The 20162-nt window shown below is 35.1% G+C and overlaps 1 protein-coding gene and 1 non-coding gene across 2 annotated transcripts; both read right to left on the bottom strand.

The window, feature by feature from the left end:
* Window positions 1–2870: 2870 nt before the first annotated feature.
* Window positions 2871–2977, bottom strand: LOC127089467 (small nucleolar RNA R71). The gene has a single exon (XR_007791060.1). It is a non-coding gene; the product is annotated as a small nucleolar RNA R71 (small nucleolar RNA).
* Window positions 2978–10970: 7993 nt separating this feature from the next.
* On the bottom strand, window positions 10971–19192 carry LOC127084103 (protein NAR1). The gene is made up of 12 exons (XM_051024494.1): window positions 18827–19192; window positions 18535–18650; window positions 18344–18414; window positions 16588–16741; window positions 16273–16459; window positions 15631–15757; window positions 15281–15458; window positions 15125–15174; window positions 14870–15041; window positions 13994–14120; window positions 13773–13864; window positions 10971–11426 (listed from the first exon to the last, which is right to left on the bottom strand). The coding sequence occupies exons 2-12, from the start codon at window positions 18646–18648 to the stop codon at window positions 11274–11276; spliced, it is 1425 nt and encodes a 474-aa protein (XP_050880451.1). The 5' UTR covers window positions 18649–18650; window positions 18827–19192; the 3' UTR covers window positions 10971–11273.
* Between the last annotated feature and the right edge of the window lie 970 nt (window positions 19193–20162).

A 20162-nucleotide genomic window follows, 5' to 3' on the forward strand; every position in this document is an offset into this window, starting at 1 on the left:
ATAGCCTTCTTAAGGGGGGGTCCTATAGAGGGAGTGTTTCTTCTTTGGCGAGTCTTTGCGGCTCATGCTCCCTCTCTTATTGTCTCGGCCTCCATCACAGGTGTATTCTGCAAACCACTCATTCTTAATTAATTCTTCTATTTCATCCTTTAGATGAATTCAATCATTTGCGTTGTGGCTGTGAATCTTTTGGAAACTATAGTATTTGTACTTGTCTGTCCTGGAAGATACCTTGATTGGGTATGGATTCTTGATCACAACTTATTTAAACTCATTGTTTGCACACTCCTTCAAAATTATCTCCCTATAAGTTTTCATAGGAGTGTAGGCGTTAAACCTGGATCGGGTCGTCGTTCCCCTTCTTCTCTATGACGACCAATATCTTTATATGATGTTGGGCTATGTTTGGAATTCCTTGTTCTTTAGCCTCCTTCCTTTTCCTCGAACATGATATTTTCTTCATTATTGATATAGGGATGTGCCTAATTCATCAAATCACTTAAGGTACAGGCTCCCTCAAGCCCCAACCTCATGATAACACTAAAATACACTGCGTATTTGGCTCAGATTACACATGTTTATTGTATTTTATTTATCAATTTCTTGTATTATGCATATGTTTTGTTTCATTTTCAGGTAACATTGCCCTAATAAGCCCCCAATGAAGAAACGACGCGAAAAGAGCAAAAAACGAAGATTTTAGGTGAAAAATACACACATGGCGTCCCACTTGGCGTTGGCCAAGGAGGGTGCCATGAGGTGTCATGATTTGACCACGTACCAACGATTACAAGACCAAGTCTCCCACTCCTTACACACTTGGCGGGCGCCATTTACCTAAATGAAGGTTTCGGTCAAGGCAGTTGGAGCATTTTCCCCATGACCAGAGAAATTCTCTCACACGAATTTTGAATGGGGTGCTTGGACCCCAGGGCATGGTTACACTATAAATATGTCTTAGATTCTTAGTTTTTAGGCACCAAGTCTTAGTTTCAGCATTAGGCTTAAACTCAGTATTCAAAGTGATAATTTGTCACATCGAGAGGTTGTCGCACTATTATTGTAATCGAGATTGGAGCACCGTAGCATAGAAGTTTATTTTCCTGTTAAATTTATCTTCAAGTCAAATTTACTTTCCATCATTGTACCAGATTCAAGTCTCCGGTTTGGAGCAGGTTTTTATTTCAATTCGCAATTTATTATATATCGCATTGTCCTTACTTTATCTAAATTCCCGCACCGATTTACATTCTTTATTTTCCTGTCCTGCTATAAATTCATTTACATTATTGCTCTGCTTTAATTTGTTTACTTTACTGCACGATCTACTCGTTTAATTTCTTTTACCGCAAAAAAATATTTGTCTTCGAGCGAACTTAAGAGTGACACTTTCGTTCTTTTGGAAACCAATCACGCATTTATCACGTTTTTAATCCCTAAATGACTTTTTCTGCAAATCAATTATATGCAATGTTTACCATAGTCATGTCTAGCTAAATTTATTGTGCTAGGATGTGAAGTCCGTCGTTCCGACGGTACTCCATATGTTGTTTCTGTAGAAATACTTTAGGGGTTGGCATTGATTTTAAACAATTTTTCTGAACTTAAATGGATCGGCTGTTACGTAAATGGGACCGTGTTTCTGTTTACGTAACAACTGTGATTACGTCGGGTAAGATCGAAAGTCGTCTGACACTTTAGATAAAAGTTGGTTAGTTTTTAATTGATAAAAACAGTGAAAGCGTTTTATTAATTAATTAGGAAATTTTGATATTATTAGAAGGCGATTGTAAAATTATTTTCGGACGCGTTTATAGATTTAGGATCCGGTTATCCGAGCAAAATCCCGGAACCCTTTTAAGTCAAACTTTCAAATCAAAATCACTTTTCAATTGAGCTAAGAGTTTATTTCCTTAAAAAATTGGTTTACTACTTTAACGCAGTAAGCGCCGACCGTATGTGACAAATGGAAGGTACAAATTAGAGAGTAAAACTCGGTTCCGATTACGCTAACGTGATGCTTCCTGTTTAATTAACTTTTATTTCGAGAAGAAAATATTGCCCCGTAAGTGTTACTATTAGACAATAGGAGTACTGTTAGATCGAAGTGAATCACATTCCAGTATTGTTTCTCTGAATTCAATCTTCGTTTTTATTTTCTATATACATTACTCTTTGTTTCAATTAGCCTTAAACGTAACAATAGTAATCGATAGATTGATATTGGTCTATGTGGGATCGATAATCTTTTATATTACTTGGACATACTCCGTATACTTGCGGATACACACCATCAAGTTTTTGGCGCTGTTGTCGGGGACCAATTACGTCAAATTTTGTACCCTGTTGTTACACTGTTTAGACTAAGGCAATCCTATTTGTCGGTCAATGCGAAGAACTCGTAGAACTGGAACCCTAGTTAATCTAATAGAGGAACCAGAAAGGTACGCCCGAGCTCGTCTTTTATTCCAAAGACTTAAAAGAGTAATGACAGAAGACCAAAACGAAAGACCACTTAAGGATTTCGCCCTACCATCCAACGAAGAGTCCCACTCTAGTATAGTAAACCCCGCTATATCAGCTCATAACTTTGAACTAAAACCCTCTCTATTACAATTAGTGAAACAGAACCAGTTCATCGGTCTTCCTATGGAAAACCCGAACCAATACCTAAAAGTCTTTATTCAATTAGCGGACACCTTAAAAGCCAGTGGAGCTTCTCCCGAGGCAATAAGTCTAAGACTATTTCCCTTTTCCCTCAGAGATAGATCCTGATCATAGCTATATTCCCTCCAGCAAACTCTATAACCACTTGGAATTACCTAAAGAAAGTATTCCTTGATAGATACTTTCCACCGAGTAAAATCGATGTCCTATGAAACCAAATAACCAGATTCACGCAAAAATAGGGTGAATCACTTTTCGACGCTTGGGAAAGATACAAAGAACTTCTAAGAGCCTGTCCACACCATGGGTTAGAGAAATGGCTTATAATTCATACCTTTTATAACGTACTCATCTACAATACCAAAATGACCATCAATGTTGTCGCAGGTGATGCTCTGATGAACAAACCATATCCAGAAGCTTACGCTCTCATTGACGATATGGCACAAAACCATTATCAATGGGGAATGGAACGAGCATCGGTAGAGAGGAAAGAGACCAAATGAGGTATTTACGAAGTCAGTTACCTTGACCATATGAGTGCCAAAATTGACGCTATAGCCCAAAAAGTAAATAGTTTAACGATTAACCCTACAGCTACCACAGCCGCAATCCAACCCGGATGCGAGATCTGTGGAACTCAAGGACACACATAGCTGAATGTAATCTTTTAGCTGGCACAAACTCAAATCAGGTCAATTACGCCCAAGGTAACCCCTATTTTAACACATATAACCCTGGATGAAGGAATCACCCAAACTTATACTATAAGAATAATAACCACATTCAGAACTCTACACCTTAAAGACTGCCTGGTTTCCAAACCCAAAGACCAAACCAACCAATGCAAGCTACTTCCCCAAAGTCAAACATTGAAAAAATGGTAGAGAGCTTCATCACAACCCAGAATCAGCAAAATAAGGAATTCGAGAACCAAAACATTCATATAAATAGACTAATTACACAATTGGGCACCAAACTCGATTTTGTAATTACCCACAACAAAATGCTTGAAACCCATATATCTCAAGTGGCACAGTAACAAGCTACCCAAACCACGCAAGGAGGACAATTTCCTGGACAACCCCAACCTAACCCCAAGGGGCATGCTAACGTAATTGCCCTACGGAGTGGAACTACTTACGATGAACCCGTAAACCCCGGGTTGAATAAATCAGAACCCCCCAAGAAAAATGTTGTAACCACGCCCGAGAAACAAGTAAAGGAACCAGTATAACTTGAGAAACAAAAAGAGGAAGAAGTTAAAGATAAGGAAGGAGAGAAAGATACTGAAGTTTACATATCACCCCCTCCTTACAAACCACCAATCCCATTTCCGCAAAGACTTAAGCAAACTAAATTAGACAACCAATATAAAAAGTTTGTAAAAGTGATTGAGAAACTCCATATCGAGATTCCATTCACCGAAGCGATCACCCAAATACCATCTTACGCCAAGTTCCTTAAGGACATCCTAACCAACAAACAAAGACTTGATGATCCTAAACCCTTAGAATGCAATTCTATTGCTGAAAATAAACTCGCTAAAAAGGAGAAAGACCCAGGAATTTTTTCTATACCTTGTGTTTTAGGAAATCATGTTATCGATAAAGCACTCCTGAACTTAGGAGTCAGCGTGAGCTTAATGCCTTTAGCCGTTTGTAATAGGTTAAACCTAAGAGAAATGCAACCGACCAGAATGTCTCTTCAATTAGCCGATAGATCCGTTAAGTATCCAATAGGAATTTTAGAAGACATCCCAGTTAGGATTTTCCAACTCTATACTCCTACAGATTTTGTTGTCATGGACATTGACAAAATCTCTATTCTTCTAGGTAGACCCTTCTTATCAACAGCTGGGGCTATAATAGATATTAAGAGAGGAAAAATGAATTTTGAGGTAGGTGATGAAAAAGTAGAATTTATATTATCAAAATTATTAAAAGCACCAACCATAGACGACTCTTGTTATGCCATCGACATCATCGACGAATGCATAAGAGAGTTAGACCAAGAAAACCCCATTTAAACAATTAAATTACCTTCGACCCCCATAATGGAGGACGACGAGTTTAAAGACCCTTATATATATTACAACCTTCAAGAATGCTTAGCATTCACCCCAAACCACATGCCTTGTCTTAAGAAACCATCAATAGAGCTTAAGGAGCTACCTAAGAATCTAAGATACGAGTTTTTGGATGAAGAACTAAATTGTCCCGTCATAATAAGTATCACCTTAAATGGTGATGAAACAAATCAAATCTTAGACGTCTTAAGAAAATATCCTACAGCTCTAGGATATAACATTTATGATCTCAAAGGGATAACTCCGTTCGTGTGTATGCATCGGATTATGCTGGAGGAAGACTCTAAACCCTCTAGATAACATCAAAGAAGGATAAATCCTATACTAAGTGATATGGTGAAAAGAGAAGTGTTAAAGCTACTAGAGGCTGGAATAATATACCAAATCTATGATAGTAAGTGGGTAAGCCTTGTACACGTGGTACCTAAAAAGGGAGGTGTCACAGTAGTACAAAACGATAAAGGAGAACAAGTAGCTAAACACATAGAAAGCGGTTTGCGAATGTGTATTGATTATAGAAAACTTAATAAAGTAACTATGGAAGACCATTTCCCGCTCCCGTTCATAGACCAAATGCTTGAACGCCTAGCAAGACATTCTTACTTTTGTTATTTGGATGGATACTCATGATTTTTCCAAATCCCCATTCACCCTGATGACCAAGAGAAAACAACCTTTACATGCCCATATGGAACATTTGCCTATCGACGAATGCCATTCGGACTATGCAATACCCCAACTACCTTTCAACGTTGTATGATGTCAATCTTCGCAGATTTCCTTGACAGGATCATGGAAGTTTTCATGGATGATTTCTCGGTATGTGGATCCAGTTTTAAAAACTGTTTAAGTAACTTTGAGAAAATTCTGGAACGATGTGTGGAAATCAATCTCGTTCTAAATTGGGAGAAATGTCATTTTATGGTCACCGAAGGAATAGTGTTAGGGCACATAATATCTGAGAGAGGTATTGAAGTTGATAAGGCTAAAATAGAGGTTATAGAAAACCTCCAACCACCTAAGACAATTAGAGAGATCTGAAGTTTCCTTGGACACGTTGGTTTCTACTGACGCTTCATTAAGGACTTCTCCAAAATAACAAAACCTTTAACAAATCTTCTAATGAAAGACGTGAAATTCATTTTAGACGATAAATGCCGACAAGCTTTCAAACACCTTAAACAAGCACTAATCTTCGCACCTATTATGCAATCGCCCAACTGGAGCCAACCTTTCAAAATCATGTGCGATGCAAGCGATTACGCTGTGGGTGTTGTGTTAGGGAAAAGGAAAGATAAAAAACTTCATGTAATTTACTATGCTAGTAGGACATTAGATGTTGCACAACTTAATTATGCCACAACCGAAAAGAACTCGTCGTTGTTTTCGCCATCGATAAATTTTGATCTTATTTAGTCGGAGCTAAAATCATAATTTACACTGATCACGCCGCCATCCGATATCTATTGAGCAAAAAGGACATTAAGCCTAGACTCCTTCGTTGGATCCTTTTGCTACAAGAATTCAATCTAGAGATTCGTGATAAGAAAGGCACCGAGAACGTGGTTGTTGACCACCTCTCGAGGCTCGAATACCTAAAACTAGATCTTATCCCGATAAATGATGAATTTACCTATGATAAACTTATAATGGAAATTAGAACCAATCATTATGATGACCCAGACCCTTATTTAAAACCATACATTGAACAAGCTCTTGTATTAACTAACGTACCTTGGTACGCCGACTTTGTAAACTACCTAGTCGTCGATATCCTACCCCCCGACCTTAGTTACCAACAGAAGAAGAGATTCTTTCACGGCATAAAACACTTCTACTGGGACGAGCCCCTCATATTCAAGAGAGGCACATACGGTATATTTTATCGTTGTGTCCCTGAAGAGGGAGTAGAGAACATAATCAAACACTGTCACTCTGCACCTTACGGTGGACATGCAGGCACGCCCAAGACTTGTGCCAAAATACTCCAAGCGGGCCTTTTCTGGCCAACGTTATGGCACGACGTCCATGCCTATATTTTCAGATGTGACCGATGTCAACACACTGGGAACATCTCAAGATGCGATGAAACGCCTTTGAAAAATATCCAAGAAATAGAACTCTTCGATGTCTGGGGAATAGACTTTATGGGACCTTTTGTTTAACGATAAGATGAAATTCTCTTAAGTAGTAATAGAAAAACCAAACAGTCTCCTTACAGGTAGCTCACAACAAAAAGGCAAGGAATACTTTAGGAAGTCCTTTATACCCTTTTTAGGCACTTAGGGCCATGTGATCAAAAACGCACTACTAATGGTAGAGATCTTCTCACAACAAAGCACTCGAGCACTCTACTAACGGTGGAAATCTTGCCATAACAAAGCACTCGAGCACTCTACTAACGATGGAGATCTTTACATAACAAAGTACTCAAGCACTTTAAAGGAGGAGTAATGTCGCTACTAGTCAGGAAAAATGTATCAATTTATCCCAACGTTGTGTTGCCACTTCCAAGAGTAACACTTAATATGTTCATTCACCCGAGTAACGACGTCTCATCTAAGACATCCATATTTACAGATACCATGGCCAATTAACAAGGTATAATACAACACGTCCCTCGCGCGCGCCCTACAAAGTAGGGTCAAAGGTTTGGGAGATAATTGTTATAGGTCGTCCAGAAGGCAAATAAGTGAAGCCCAATAACAAAATAAGAAGTTATCTCATGTAAAGTATACACCTTATTTTCCTTCTGCGTCGTAAAGTATCCATCAAGAGAATACCATGTCAATCTCCCAAGATCCATCCAATTATTGACTGCATTCCACGCACATGCAGTTATCAACCATCACCCTTATTTAAAGAGGAAAATATGTCACTCTTCGGATATCAGATGATTCCCATTCAAATTCCACTTTCATACTCTTCCAGACTTGAGTCGTTGGAGTTCTAACCTTGCAAATAAGTCATTCACTCTACTGCATTGGAAGACTTGAACAACCATAACTCACGGAATTTTATATTATATTGTTGTGCACACGGAATTTTAACTAGCAAGGATATAGAGATGTAAGTTAAACTCATTTTTGTTGACTCATCACAAACAATCATTGATACAAAGAAAATCATTAGTTATAAGTAGGATGAAAATAGACTGGACCAAGCTAGATTTGCCAAGCTTGAGTCTAACATGTTATAGATTTGTCAAGCTTAAGTCTAACATGTCAAACTTGAGTCTAACATGTTAAAAATATCATAACATAAGACTGACATGTAGCTTATTATAGACTTATTATTCTGACATATGTCAGATATTTTTGAAATTTTGATTGCATATAAACCTACTTAAAAGTCTATTTTATTTAAACATATATAAATAGGATTTAATTGATATACACTGACAGTGTAAAAGGATTTTACACCATCAGTAAATCGTATCCGTTGGATATTGAAATAAATTTGACTTTTATTTTAAAAACCTATAAAGTAATGCAAACGAGTGATGGTGATGAATTGACAGTGTAAATTTTTTTACACTGACAATGTATAGTAATTAATCTCATATAAATAAGCAATTCAATTAATATTTATATGTTTATATACACTAAAAAAACTAAAGATTAATATTAAAAATTTATTTGCATTGACTTATATAAACTTACCTAGTAACATAAATTTTGTAAAATTAATTGTTGGAAAAAAAACTTATGAAAATAATGTATAACATTATTCTCATTCGGTATTCTTAATCTATTTTCACAAATTCTTCAATATAATTATGCTTTATTTTTTATATTTTAATTCAAAGTAAATAATAATAATAATAATAATAATAATAATAATAATAATAATAAATTATTTAAATAAATCGGTCTAATAAATTTAAAATATTTCTTTTAGTAAACCTAGTTTTTTCAACTAAATAGTCTTACTAAAACACATAGATCTTTTTTATTTAAAAAATAAATAAACTTAGTCTGGCAGCCTAAATATGTGTAGGTAGGTCTAGCCTATTCTCTCCCTCTAACTACAAGCAAATACGTTTTGTTAAGTGTAACCAACACTGAGATGTGTATAGTCTAGGATTCTACCACCAAATAAACTCTACTAAAAATTATTCATTCGTTAATATATTTTAACTGTAAAATATAATATGCTTTTGAGGTCATAAATAAATAATATAAAATTAAAAGTTTGTTTAAAGCTATTATCATGAAAAAAAAACTATTTTTTAATAGAATCAAAAGAAGAAAAAACTGCTAGAAAGTTTTAATGCTCATCATACAACTGTATGCTACTATAAGCATTTGAAAATACTACTAAAAAAGTTCACTAAATTTGGTAAATAGAGAAATAAGAAACTCTGACTTGCTGCAATCATTGGTAGCAGATCTATCATGCTTGGATTGATGGTATCATGGTATAGGAGTATTTAACAAAATCAAGATGACATTATGATTTTGTTAAAATTAATGTGTAGTTTTTACTAATATCACAATATTAAAAATTAAATATGGTACCTATCTAAAACAATGCCGCTTTTAATTTTAAACAAAAGCAAAGCATAGTATTTTTTTAGTATTAAATCATAATGCTTTTTTAAAATGAGTAACTTCTCACGGACTATAATTTTTTTACACATCCCAACTAATCATATTATTGATGACAAGTTATATTAGTTATAAAAATATTTGTATGATAAAGTTACTAGAAAATCAGAAGTCTTTATATAAAAATTAAAAAAACCTATTAAATTATATTAACAATGTGAACAAGTTAGATTCATGTAACATAGTACACCAAACACTAGTTAAATCACCATGTGGGGTCGGAAACAACAATAGGGTGATAAATGCAAACCATGTTATCTGTGCTTCAACAACCGGGCACTATCTCTCTAATCCTTGTACCTAATCGCTCACAAGGACACATAGTTGGAGAATCTTTAATGAGAACCTATATGTAGGGGTGTGCATGGTTCAAAACCATAACCAAATTGAACCAAATATATCGGATCAGTTTGGTTTTTAAAACCACTTTGATAAAACCGGTTTATATTTTTAAAATCGGTTTATGTTTGGATCGGTTTGGTTAATAACCGGTTTGTACTAAAAAAATTATTTTTTGTTTGGATCAATTTTAAAACCAAATTTCCCTCTAATTTAATTTTCATTCCAACAACTTCTTAACTTTATCAAATCGCTCTTTAAATCAATCACTATTTTTAAATTTCAATCTGAAAAATCAAAATTAAGTAATTACCTATAAGATAGAAAAAAAAAACAATTTTAAAAAAAGAGTTTTAAATTGGTATTTTTCAAACCAGTTTTTTTACAGTTTTATAAAAAAAACAATTTTATAAAAAAACAATTTAAAAAAATTATAAAAATAAATCAGGTTTAAAAAATCATACGATGCAGTTTTATTGACGGTAGTTTTTTTTTGCAGCTTCTCAATTTTATTTAAGAGGATAACTATCAACAATGTCACATTTAATTTTACAATAATAAAAAAGTAAAGTAATTGCCACGTCATAAAAATAACTGACTAGTTGTAAGGAGAAATTAAAATGATAAAATTTTTGTTGACTTTTTTCAAACTCACAAATAACTAAGGATGAAATTGCCAACTTGTTTTCAGTTTGTTTTCTTTGCAAATATCCAAATATACATGGAAAAAAACATTGAAAAACAAATTGTATACTAATACTATATTTTCTATACAAATCTTTAAAAACAGAAATCAATAGAAACAATTCACAACCAATTAAAGCTAAGAAAATGGATAAAAATAACTCCATAATACAACACACAATTACAAAATTACAAATTTACTACTCACAGAATTTGACTTGAACATTGTTAAAGAATACCAATATGAAAGAAAACATCACAACTTTCAATACCATTTACAATAGGATGCCGGTTTTGATGAATTGGGAATTTGGATTTTTGAGAATTAGGGATTCTGAAATTTGTGTTTTGGATTGATTTGAAATGATTATTGAAAAATGGTAACCGTTTACTTGAACCGGTTTTTAATAATGGTTACCGGTTTTTTTTTAATTTGATAAATGGATAACCAATTTCAAAATATAATTTTGGGTTTGGTTTTAAAGTTTGGATTAATTTGGATAGGAATTTGGTTCATGGTTATTGGTTATTTTGCACACCCCTACCTATATATCCTATCCAAATTAGCAGAACCGCAGGAAAATTTAAGGCACAGTCCTTTTGATTGAACCTAAAAAAAGGTATGGTCCTGGAGGGTCCATTACAAATGTTTGTGTGGTTCTTTCTTCTAAAAATGTGTAGATCAGAGACATACTATACATTATTAGAGTGAAAGAATACATTATAGTTATTACAAACATGTTCACTACCAAAATTGGATGACTCCACTCCAATATGACAACATATCCACAAGGAGACAGAGAACATATATTAGAGTAATCTTCCGTTTAATAACATAAAATTACCTTGAGAGGAAACTACTATAAGTTGAGTTTCAACACACCTCACCAATTATGTAACTGAGAAGTGATACTTTTCTCAACTGGATGATATTGTGTATGCATGTATCTCCTAGCTTTCTCAGAACCAGGCCGCTCAAGCCACTTGTCGTATAAATCTTTAATAATGGGATTGTCAAATGGTTCTGCTGCCAAAACCTACCACATGGACAAACATAATCATTCCCTGTGTAAAATTATAAACCTCTGAAAAAAGAGACAGTAGAAAACCCCAGTGAAGTTATTTACAAACTGACCGGTTTGAAGCAAGAATCAATAAATTAACTTTACAGGTTACCAACCAGGGAAATAAATTTTCAAAATAATAGTGTTAAATCAAAGACAAATTGTAAGGAATCCAGAAAATTGGGTTCAAAGAAACAACACTATTTTATAGATAGATTAAGAATATAATAAAGAAAGAATAGGAGAGAAAACTATCTTCCAAGGGTTTCTCCTTCTACGATATAGTCGTTACTCTATTTACAAGAATTTACAATACTCTCTAACTCCATAACCTCTCGATTTATACACGATAATCCTAACAGCCCCATTAATTAATAATTTCCCTAACTACTTACCTCATATCCTAACAAAACTCCCCTTTTAATCTATATAATAACAATACAACCCTTCTCAAAACAACTTAGTCCTCAAGACTAAATTCTACTAAATTCTTGTTTCCTTGGTTGTACAAAAAACAAAAGTATGTCTCTTGGATCTCCCATTGTTTAGAGCTTGATAAACCATGTTTTAGCCCACTTCATAATTCGCAGTTGTGCACTTTCCAGCCATAGTAGCAGCCAACCCAGACAATCCTTCCCACACACCTTATGTGCAACTTCAGCTTGGTATCAAAACAAGCATACAATCGGGCTAGATGTGCTTTGGGTTAGACCCATTGGGTTTATGGTGATGCTCACTCATAGAATGTACCTCCTTTGTCTATGATGTGCCTCCTGATTTTTTATTCACAATGTCCTTTCCCCTACTGATCTCAACAAAACAAAAAAACTGTTGTCTAATACTGGCAAACGAACACAGTTACCACCTTATCATGTGCTTCCAATTTCAAACTGAGCCAATGAACCTGCCTCCTAAAACAAATGGATAGAAGAGAAACATGTGCAGAACATATAACCTCTTTTGGGTACTCCCTTGATTGTTCCAATCTTTCTGGAGGTGAACTCCACTTGATGGTGTTGGATTTATGGTGTCCTGTCTCTTTGCCTCCCACACTTCAGATTTTATTTTTGGCATGTCCCCTCCATTCGACCCACTTGCATTAAACTGTATGTTTTTATCTTTTGCAACTTTGGCTTCTTCAACAGTGTATGTTACATTCAGTATTGACCTTGCTCTCTAGTACTGATCACCGAATTTTCTGATCGAATCTGTGGAAAATGATTCCCAGATGAAATATGGGTTTTCTTGATGCCAAGAACAAAACCAAAATTGTGTCGCATCGTCCATGCTCATGAAACCCATTGCAACTTATGGAACCCATGAATTTCCTGAACTGCAAAAATAAATTTTGCCCATGCCATCCACCCAATAGGGTCTATCCCCATAAATGTTGGCAAATTCACCTTACGCACTTCCTCCCTCAAGCAACATTGGCACTCTTCCAATTTTTAGGAACCCGAAGAATTGAAGAATTCATAGGAAGAACTATTTTATTGAAAGATAACGGAAGAATGAAAAGATAGAGAAATGATTGGAGAGAAAACTCTCCTCCAATGGTTCCCCTTCCGGTCACTACTCTATTCACAAAAGTTTACAATATTCAATGATGCTCTCTGCCTCTAACTCCATAACCTCCCTATTTAAACATGATAATTCTAACTACCCCGTTTACTAATAACTTCCCTCGCTAATTCCTTAAAAAATATCCTAACAAAACTTCCTATCCTATATCCTAACACGAATTGTAGTACATGAACATAAGCAAATTTTGTAGAGCATATATCCCATGTCCTACAAGAATCTAAAAGGATCTGCGGCTATAGAAAATATTTTATGTTCTCAAATGTGTAAGACAATAAGAAAAAGTCACTTTTACTCTTTTACAAAAGGAAACAGTGAATGCAACATGACAACTTTGTGATTAAAAATAAGTGTGAAATCTAAAAATGAAAACATAAGCATGTTTAGGTTAAGAAAACATTTTTTGTTTTTATTTTCTATTTTCATTTTCAATTGCAAAATTGCCCTTGCTTTCATTCCCTTTCCTGTTTTTAAAGATTTATACAAGAAACGTTGAAAACTAAATATAAATGTTTGAAAACAGAAACTAAGGGACTGCTTTGCCAATAAAAATGAAATCTGGAACCATTTTCTCAAACCAAATAAGGTACATTTTCTCCAGTGTGTACTGAGGTATGTTTAGACTTGTGATGTTCTCATTAATACACATACAGACAAACACTCGCGCACCTTTATGCAAGTCATACTTTTAAATAAGGGAAGTACTTGAAAATTTAGAAAATTTAAGATCATACTTACATTTTCCATGTAAACTGATTCTAATAACTGACTCAGTCCTTTAGCGGATTGCCCTGAAATTGGTTTGATTTGACCACCCCCATTTAAGCAACCTGCATCAATGAGCATTGTTTTCGGTTAATACCTACTCAATTTCAGAGGCTCTGGAAAAAAATTAATATTGAGGAACACTATAAAAACAACAAATTAATGCAACTTCAGATAATTGAGAAATACGATACCTGAGGGGCATGCCATGATTTCCAGGAAATGATAATCATATTTCCCTGTTTTAAGTTTTCGTACAGTGTTTTGCAAATTCCGGAAACCATAACAGAGAGCAAATTTCAACACTGTTTCTCCCTCCACCTGTATAGACAACAAGATTTAGAACAGTAAGCACAAGTAGTACTGTACTTCTCAAAATAGGATGCAGGCACTCATGGAAGAAACCAATATATATCTACCCATTATTGTTACATTAAAGAGGTATCAGTTTGATATGGACCCAACATAGCCAAACAACCCACAAAGATATCATATTCTAAGCTGGAATTGGATAACCATAATAAGAAGAAATCTCTAAATAATAAGAACTAACCCCGATTTAAAAACCCTGATTTAAAACTAATAGCGCAATCTTAACAACAATGTGAAATGACATTTTTAAAATATGAAGAACATACACCCAGAGAAACAAACTCTGGCTATAATGGACAGCAATCCCTTAAATCTTATCTTGATAACATCAAGCAGAGATTGACGTTGAGAGGAATAATCATAGACTAGTATTCATGTCAGAATAATAAATCAGAAGAAATAGAGAGATGAGTTTTAAAACATATTGCCCCCTGTAAACTGTGCTGAAAATTTATGTCATTATGAAATAGTTCTCCACATGTAGATAACATTTTCATAGTTAAATAAAATAGATAAAACATTGCCTAAGGTGGATACCAACCTTTATGACATACATGGTTCGTCAAATGGCTCTTTAGTTTGTTATTATGCATAGCATAAATACCAAATTTTTATTTAGCTAGATATCCAAAGGTCCTAAGATCTGACAAAATTCCTCAAAAGAATTTTTAAATATAAAGAAGTTTGTAAGAACTTGCCTCCAAAGTAACTTCCTGAAAATCTGAATTTCTAATGTTTCTAAAGTTCAAAGGGCCATCAATATGTCTTCCAAAAAGTGTTTTAGCAGCATATCGGAATATTGTTTCTGCATAACCTCCAGAGCTTCCACGGACCCCGTAAAGGTGTCCTTCTTCATTAACATTTGTTAACCTGCAAGCACAACACTGTGTCAGAACATCCTTGTTTGACAATCACGACAACTTAAGCAAAGGAAACAGTTGCAAGTGTCTTACAGTTTATCCAGAGGAGCCTCTTCTATGCTTTTAAAATCAACTTCTTTTGACTGGAAGATTGAACCCCAAACATGACTTAATATACACATCAATAGTGAAAGTGAAAGAATTCACACAAAAAATGATGGTATGCAGGTATGCATAAAATTTTCTAACCTGAATCAAATCCAAAATTTCTCCAGTTGTCAGTACTGAATCTACCTCCGAAATCAAGTTATCTTCACCTTCATGCCCTTCAGCATGGGGCTCTAATTGAAAAACAAAGTCATCCCTAGAAGCCTCTAGCTTCTTATCATAACAAGGCATAACTGTGACATGGTATACTTCTTCTGGCCTGTTGAAACAAATACTTGAGCATTTCAATAAGCATGATACTCTAGGAATCGTAGCATGCCAAACATAACATAGGTTGTAAGATATAATCTAAAGATTGGGTAACCCCCACAACTTTGGGGTAAATTTGTGTTTTCCCTCTCTCAAGTTATTATTTGGAGTTAAATCACAACCTGAGTTTCATATCTTCGCATACATAGCGCTTTATGATAGTTCCAATTGTTTGTTGGGGACTCTTCACTGATGAAATGTAAGGTAGGACAAAGGATCCAAGTTGCTTTTCAGCATAGCATATCCAACCTGCATATGTTCACACCAATAATCAATACGTAAATATATTTCCTCATCAACTCAGGACTCATCACTAAAGCCTATTAAAAAGTAATCATGCTCCTTCATCCCATATTTCCAACTCAAAATTGAAAATGCAGTCATAAAATAAATCACAACAGAAATGAGGAGCCATGTCTGTGAAAAGCATGGATCGTAGTAAATACAACTTCCTGAAATTCCAGTTCAATTTCCTACTTCTAAATCCAGAATTAAAATAATCATACCATCCAACAGATCTTCATACCTTCTATGTAAGTTCAAACACGTGTCAAATATGACGCCTAGAAATATAGTTACTGATAAGTTAATACCTTACATAATTTTCAATACACTACACTGAGTTTTGTTCTTAGATTTGAATATCGCTGTGTCATTATGCATGTGTCAAGTCATGTCTGGCATCCAAATATATATATATATATATATATATATATATGTGCTTCACAGAAAGAATTGGCCAAAACTAAGTTGAATTTCTATACCTGGGCATGCAGATGCAATCATCGGTAGGCTTGACTTGCTCCTCTCGTCATCTAGCAATTGATTTTGTCTATATCTTGTGATGAATTCCACACAAGATTCGACCAGGGTCAAGTCTCTACTGCAACTTGTATCAAAAATAGCCCTCACCCCCAAAGATTTGAAAAATCTTGTCAGTTTTTTGAAAGCCTGAAATATCAGAAGTTATACACTTAACCCGGACAGATCAAGAATTTGGAATTTTGCTTCCCAAATTAATTTCAAAGAAGAACCTTATAAGAAAAAGTGAGAATTTGTGAGCAAGAGCAAAGTGTCACCTGAACAGGAGATATGCCAAAATGGGCTGCAATAGAAGCCCTCGACTGAGGAGAAAGAGACACTATCACTGCCTTTCCTTGATTAATATTGGATAGAAACTCATCCAAACCTTGCTTCTCCAGCATAACTGTCTCTGCTGATGTGACACATCCACTGTATTACCAAACAAACAAATTATAATTGCATAACAACTTAGTAACTTACGCTTTGACATTATCAACTACATCGAAGATTTAGAAGCACAATCAACATCAAAATTTTAATAAACCTTTTATGTACACTTAATGGAGAAAATACAGGATGCAACTAATTACTAATATATCTAAAGCTCAAAGCAAGTTGCATTTATTTAAGTTTTTGAGCGCTCTTTTCAAATGTTTGTAAAGAATCAATTGGGGCACTTGATATTTTCAAATACCTATTGACCCCACTCAAACATATTTGGCTGTAAGCTTAAAAATATATATTCCACAGAACCTGAACATTATAGAGTTGAATGCATTGCCAAATAATGTGATTTCGTTGGTTCTCAAGTGAAAGTTTTCTGGATTTTCCAGGGTGAAAATAAAAGAAAAATGTGCCCCTCCAAAACAATCCAGTCACATGAACCCACAACTTCACATGAATGGTAAAATCAACTCTCAGCAAAAAAAAATCATTGCCAGTACTTTCACGGAAAACCAATCATTTGTGAACTCAACCACCTGCAACCAACACATTCTTCACCATGAATCTCATAGCCCTTGTCTGAAAACAGCGATTTAGAACCTATATGGCTCCACTAAGAACTACTCCCTCCGTTCCTTTATAAGTGACACTTTCTTGCAAAAAATTTGTTTCTTTTTAATTGTCACTTGCAAAGTTCAAGGTAGTATTAATTGCAATTTTGTCAAAATTACCCCTAGATAATGATTGCAGAGAGAGAAAAAGTAAAGTGAATGTAATAAATAATTAAGGGTATTATAGGTAAAAGAAGAATTATTGTTTGAAAAGTAACAATAATGATTAGCTTCCTTGGTATGTGTAAAAAGTCAAAAAATGACACTTAAAAAGGAACGGAGAGAGTACTACCTACAAAACTAACCCAAGTCTGTGAAACCCCACCAAAGCCACCATTCAACACAAACAATAACCTCCTTGCATGAACCTCCTTAGAAGGGGCGGCGGAGAAGGGAGAGGAAAGGAAAAGGGGGGAAGAGGGGAGTCCAAAGGGTGAGTGTCATACTTTTCTAGAAAACAAATGGATCGGGTGGTATCTTGTCTAGACAAATTATGATGCATGTCACCATTTAAAATGACTTATGTAAGCCACATTGCCACTTAATAGAGGAATACTAACCACAGGGAAGAAAATGAAGAAAAAAAATCTTCAGAAGGTTGATCAACAAAAAACTTCCTAAACGGACCAAAATGATAAGAAGGGTATATTATAAAGACTATAAAACATTTAAGCCTATATTTTTCATATTTCTGTCACACCCTTTACAACAGATATGATATATTGGTGTTCTCTCTAGTTACTTTGCTTTTTATCACCGGAATTTCTCTCTCGTATGTAGTTGACTGACAGCTTAACTTCTCTTAAATTCAAATAAATTCCTGAGTAATGTTAATGTTCTTATCCCTAAATCCCTCTAAGATGAAGAGACAGAGTATTATTCACTCTGCAACAATATCATTCGGTATAAAGACAAACACTACACCAACCAAAAACCAACCACCATAGTACAAGACAAAAAGTAAAGAGATGATTACCTGCATGCCAAGCAATCCTTGAGCGAAATTTTAACAGGTTCTGACTTCACTTGTCTGTCAGCGATTGACACCTAGAGTTACAAAGAAAAGCAAAACTTAACCAACAAGTTTTCTTCGGTTTCACAACCATTGAGCAATCTAAAATGATTCTATTAAGATAAACTGCAAAAGAAAAATTCAAAACTTTCTACCTCAACTTTACTGGGCTTTTTTACCCCCTTGAGGGAGACTATACATGCCTGTGAAGGTGCAATGAAATCGTTGAGATCTCCAATCCGAAGCGCCGGCGAAAATTTCTCAGACATCTCTGACAAGTGGTCAACGATTTGTTTAGATAATTTAAAAAGCTAAGAGCTACACAACAACAGTAACCATTAAGTTAACAAGCAGAACAAGTGCATAAAGAATAAAATAAATTAGGGTTTCGATTCGAAGGTTGAAAGGGAAATACTATAGAAGGAGGTGGTGGAGATAAAAGGTTACCGTGTGGGAGACGCCGGTGAGATGGATGGGAAGGCAGATACCTGAGAAGCTGTAAAGATAAAGGCGTTGGTGGACGGATTGACGTTGACCTGAACCGAATGATTGAAGACGGAGGAGATGGTGTGGCGGCAGCAAAAACGCGAGTGGTGTCGTGGCAAGGAACTGTAACGAACAGCCACCAAAAAACGAGTTGCCGCGATGAAGAGGGAGAACGACGGCGGGACGAGGAATGAGAAACGTAAGGCGAAAGCGGTTGTGCGGCGAGAGTAAATGAACGGCGGGGTAATTCTTATTTTGGGACTTTTTAAACACGAAGACGTCGTTTTGATGATCCAGTCTGATTCAACAAATGAGCATTTTGACTAATTTACAGCAGCTAGGTAATCTTTTAAAAATCGGACATAAAATAGGTGAGGGTATTGTTTTTTATTTTATCAAATTATTGGGTTATTGGTAGAACAAAACATGTTTCTATAATAAAATTATAAAGATGTCTCAATAAGATGTCTCTATAAGATAAGATGATTTGATTGATAAACGGTTGTGAGGCGACTTCAGGATCAATAAGAATGGTGTGATGCGTTTTAAGACAGAGTTTGTGTACTTGATGTGTCAAAGTTTAAGAAGAGTATTCTTGAGGAATGTCATAGAAGTGGTATGAGTATTCATCCCGATGCTACTAAAATATATCAGGACTTGAAAAAAATATCTTGGTGGCCATGAATGAAGAAGGAAGTAGTTGAGTTCGTTTATGCTTATTTGACTTGTCAGAAGTCGAAGATTGAATATCAGAAGCCATCGGGCCTGATGTAGCCGTTGAGTATTCCTGAGTGGAAGTAGGACAACATTTCCATGGATTTTGTGACAAGTTTGCCGAAGACGACGAAGGGATGTGATTCCATTTGAGTTATTATTGACAGACAAACTAAAATGGCTCATTTCATACCGATTAAGATCAATTATCCTTTGCAAAAGTTGGCAAAGTTGTATATTGAGAATGTTGCTAGCTTGCATGGTTTTCTGTCAAGTATTATGTCAAATAGAGACTTGAGGTTTACATTGAGGTTTTAGCAGAGTTTGCAAGAATCGATGGGTACTAAGTTGAAGTAGAGTTATGCTTATCATCCACAAACAGATGGTGAGATAGAGAGGATTATTCAGTCTTTAGAGGATTTGCTAAGATCGTGTGTTTTAGAGCAAAGAGGTAACTATGATAGTTACTTGTCATTAGTTGAGTTCACCTACAACAATTGTTTCCATTCTAGAATTGGAATCGCACCGTTCGAAGCGTTGTATGGTATGAGGTGTATGACACATTTGTGTTGGTATGATTCTA

The sequence above is a fragment of the Lathyrus oleraceus genome, chromosome 5, assembly GCF_024323335.1.
Source record: "Lathyrus oleraceus cultivar Zhongwan6 chromosome 5, CAAS_Psat_ZW6_1.0, whole genome shotgun sequence".
Taxonomy (NCBI): domain Eukaryota; kingdom Viridiplantae; phylum Streptophyta; class Magnoliopsida; order Fabales; family Fabaceae; genus Lathyrus; species Lathyrus oleraceus.

Excerpts from the sequence above, each read along its gene's own strand:
- LOC127084103 (XM_051024494.1), bottom strand. The coding sequence starts at position 18,648 with ATGTCTGAGAAATTTTCGCCGGCGCTTCGGATTGGAGATCTCAACGAT. Across the intron at positions 15,758-16,272 it reads GATTGCATCTGCATGCCCAG|GTTGGATATGCTATGCTGAA; the intron begins GTATAGAAATTC and ends GAACATATGCAG. Across the intron at positions 11,427-13,772 it reads AATCAGTTTACATGGAAAAT|GTTTTGGCAGCAGAACCATT; the intron begins GTAAGTATGATC and ends TCCATGTGGTAG.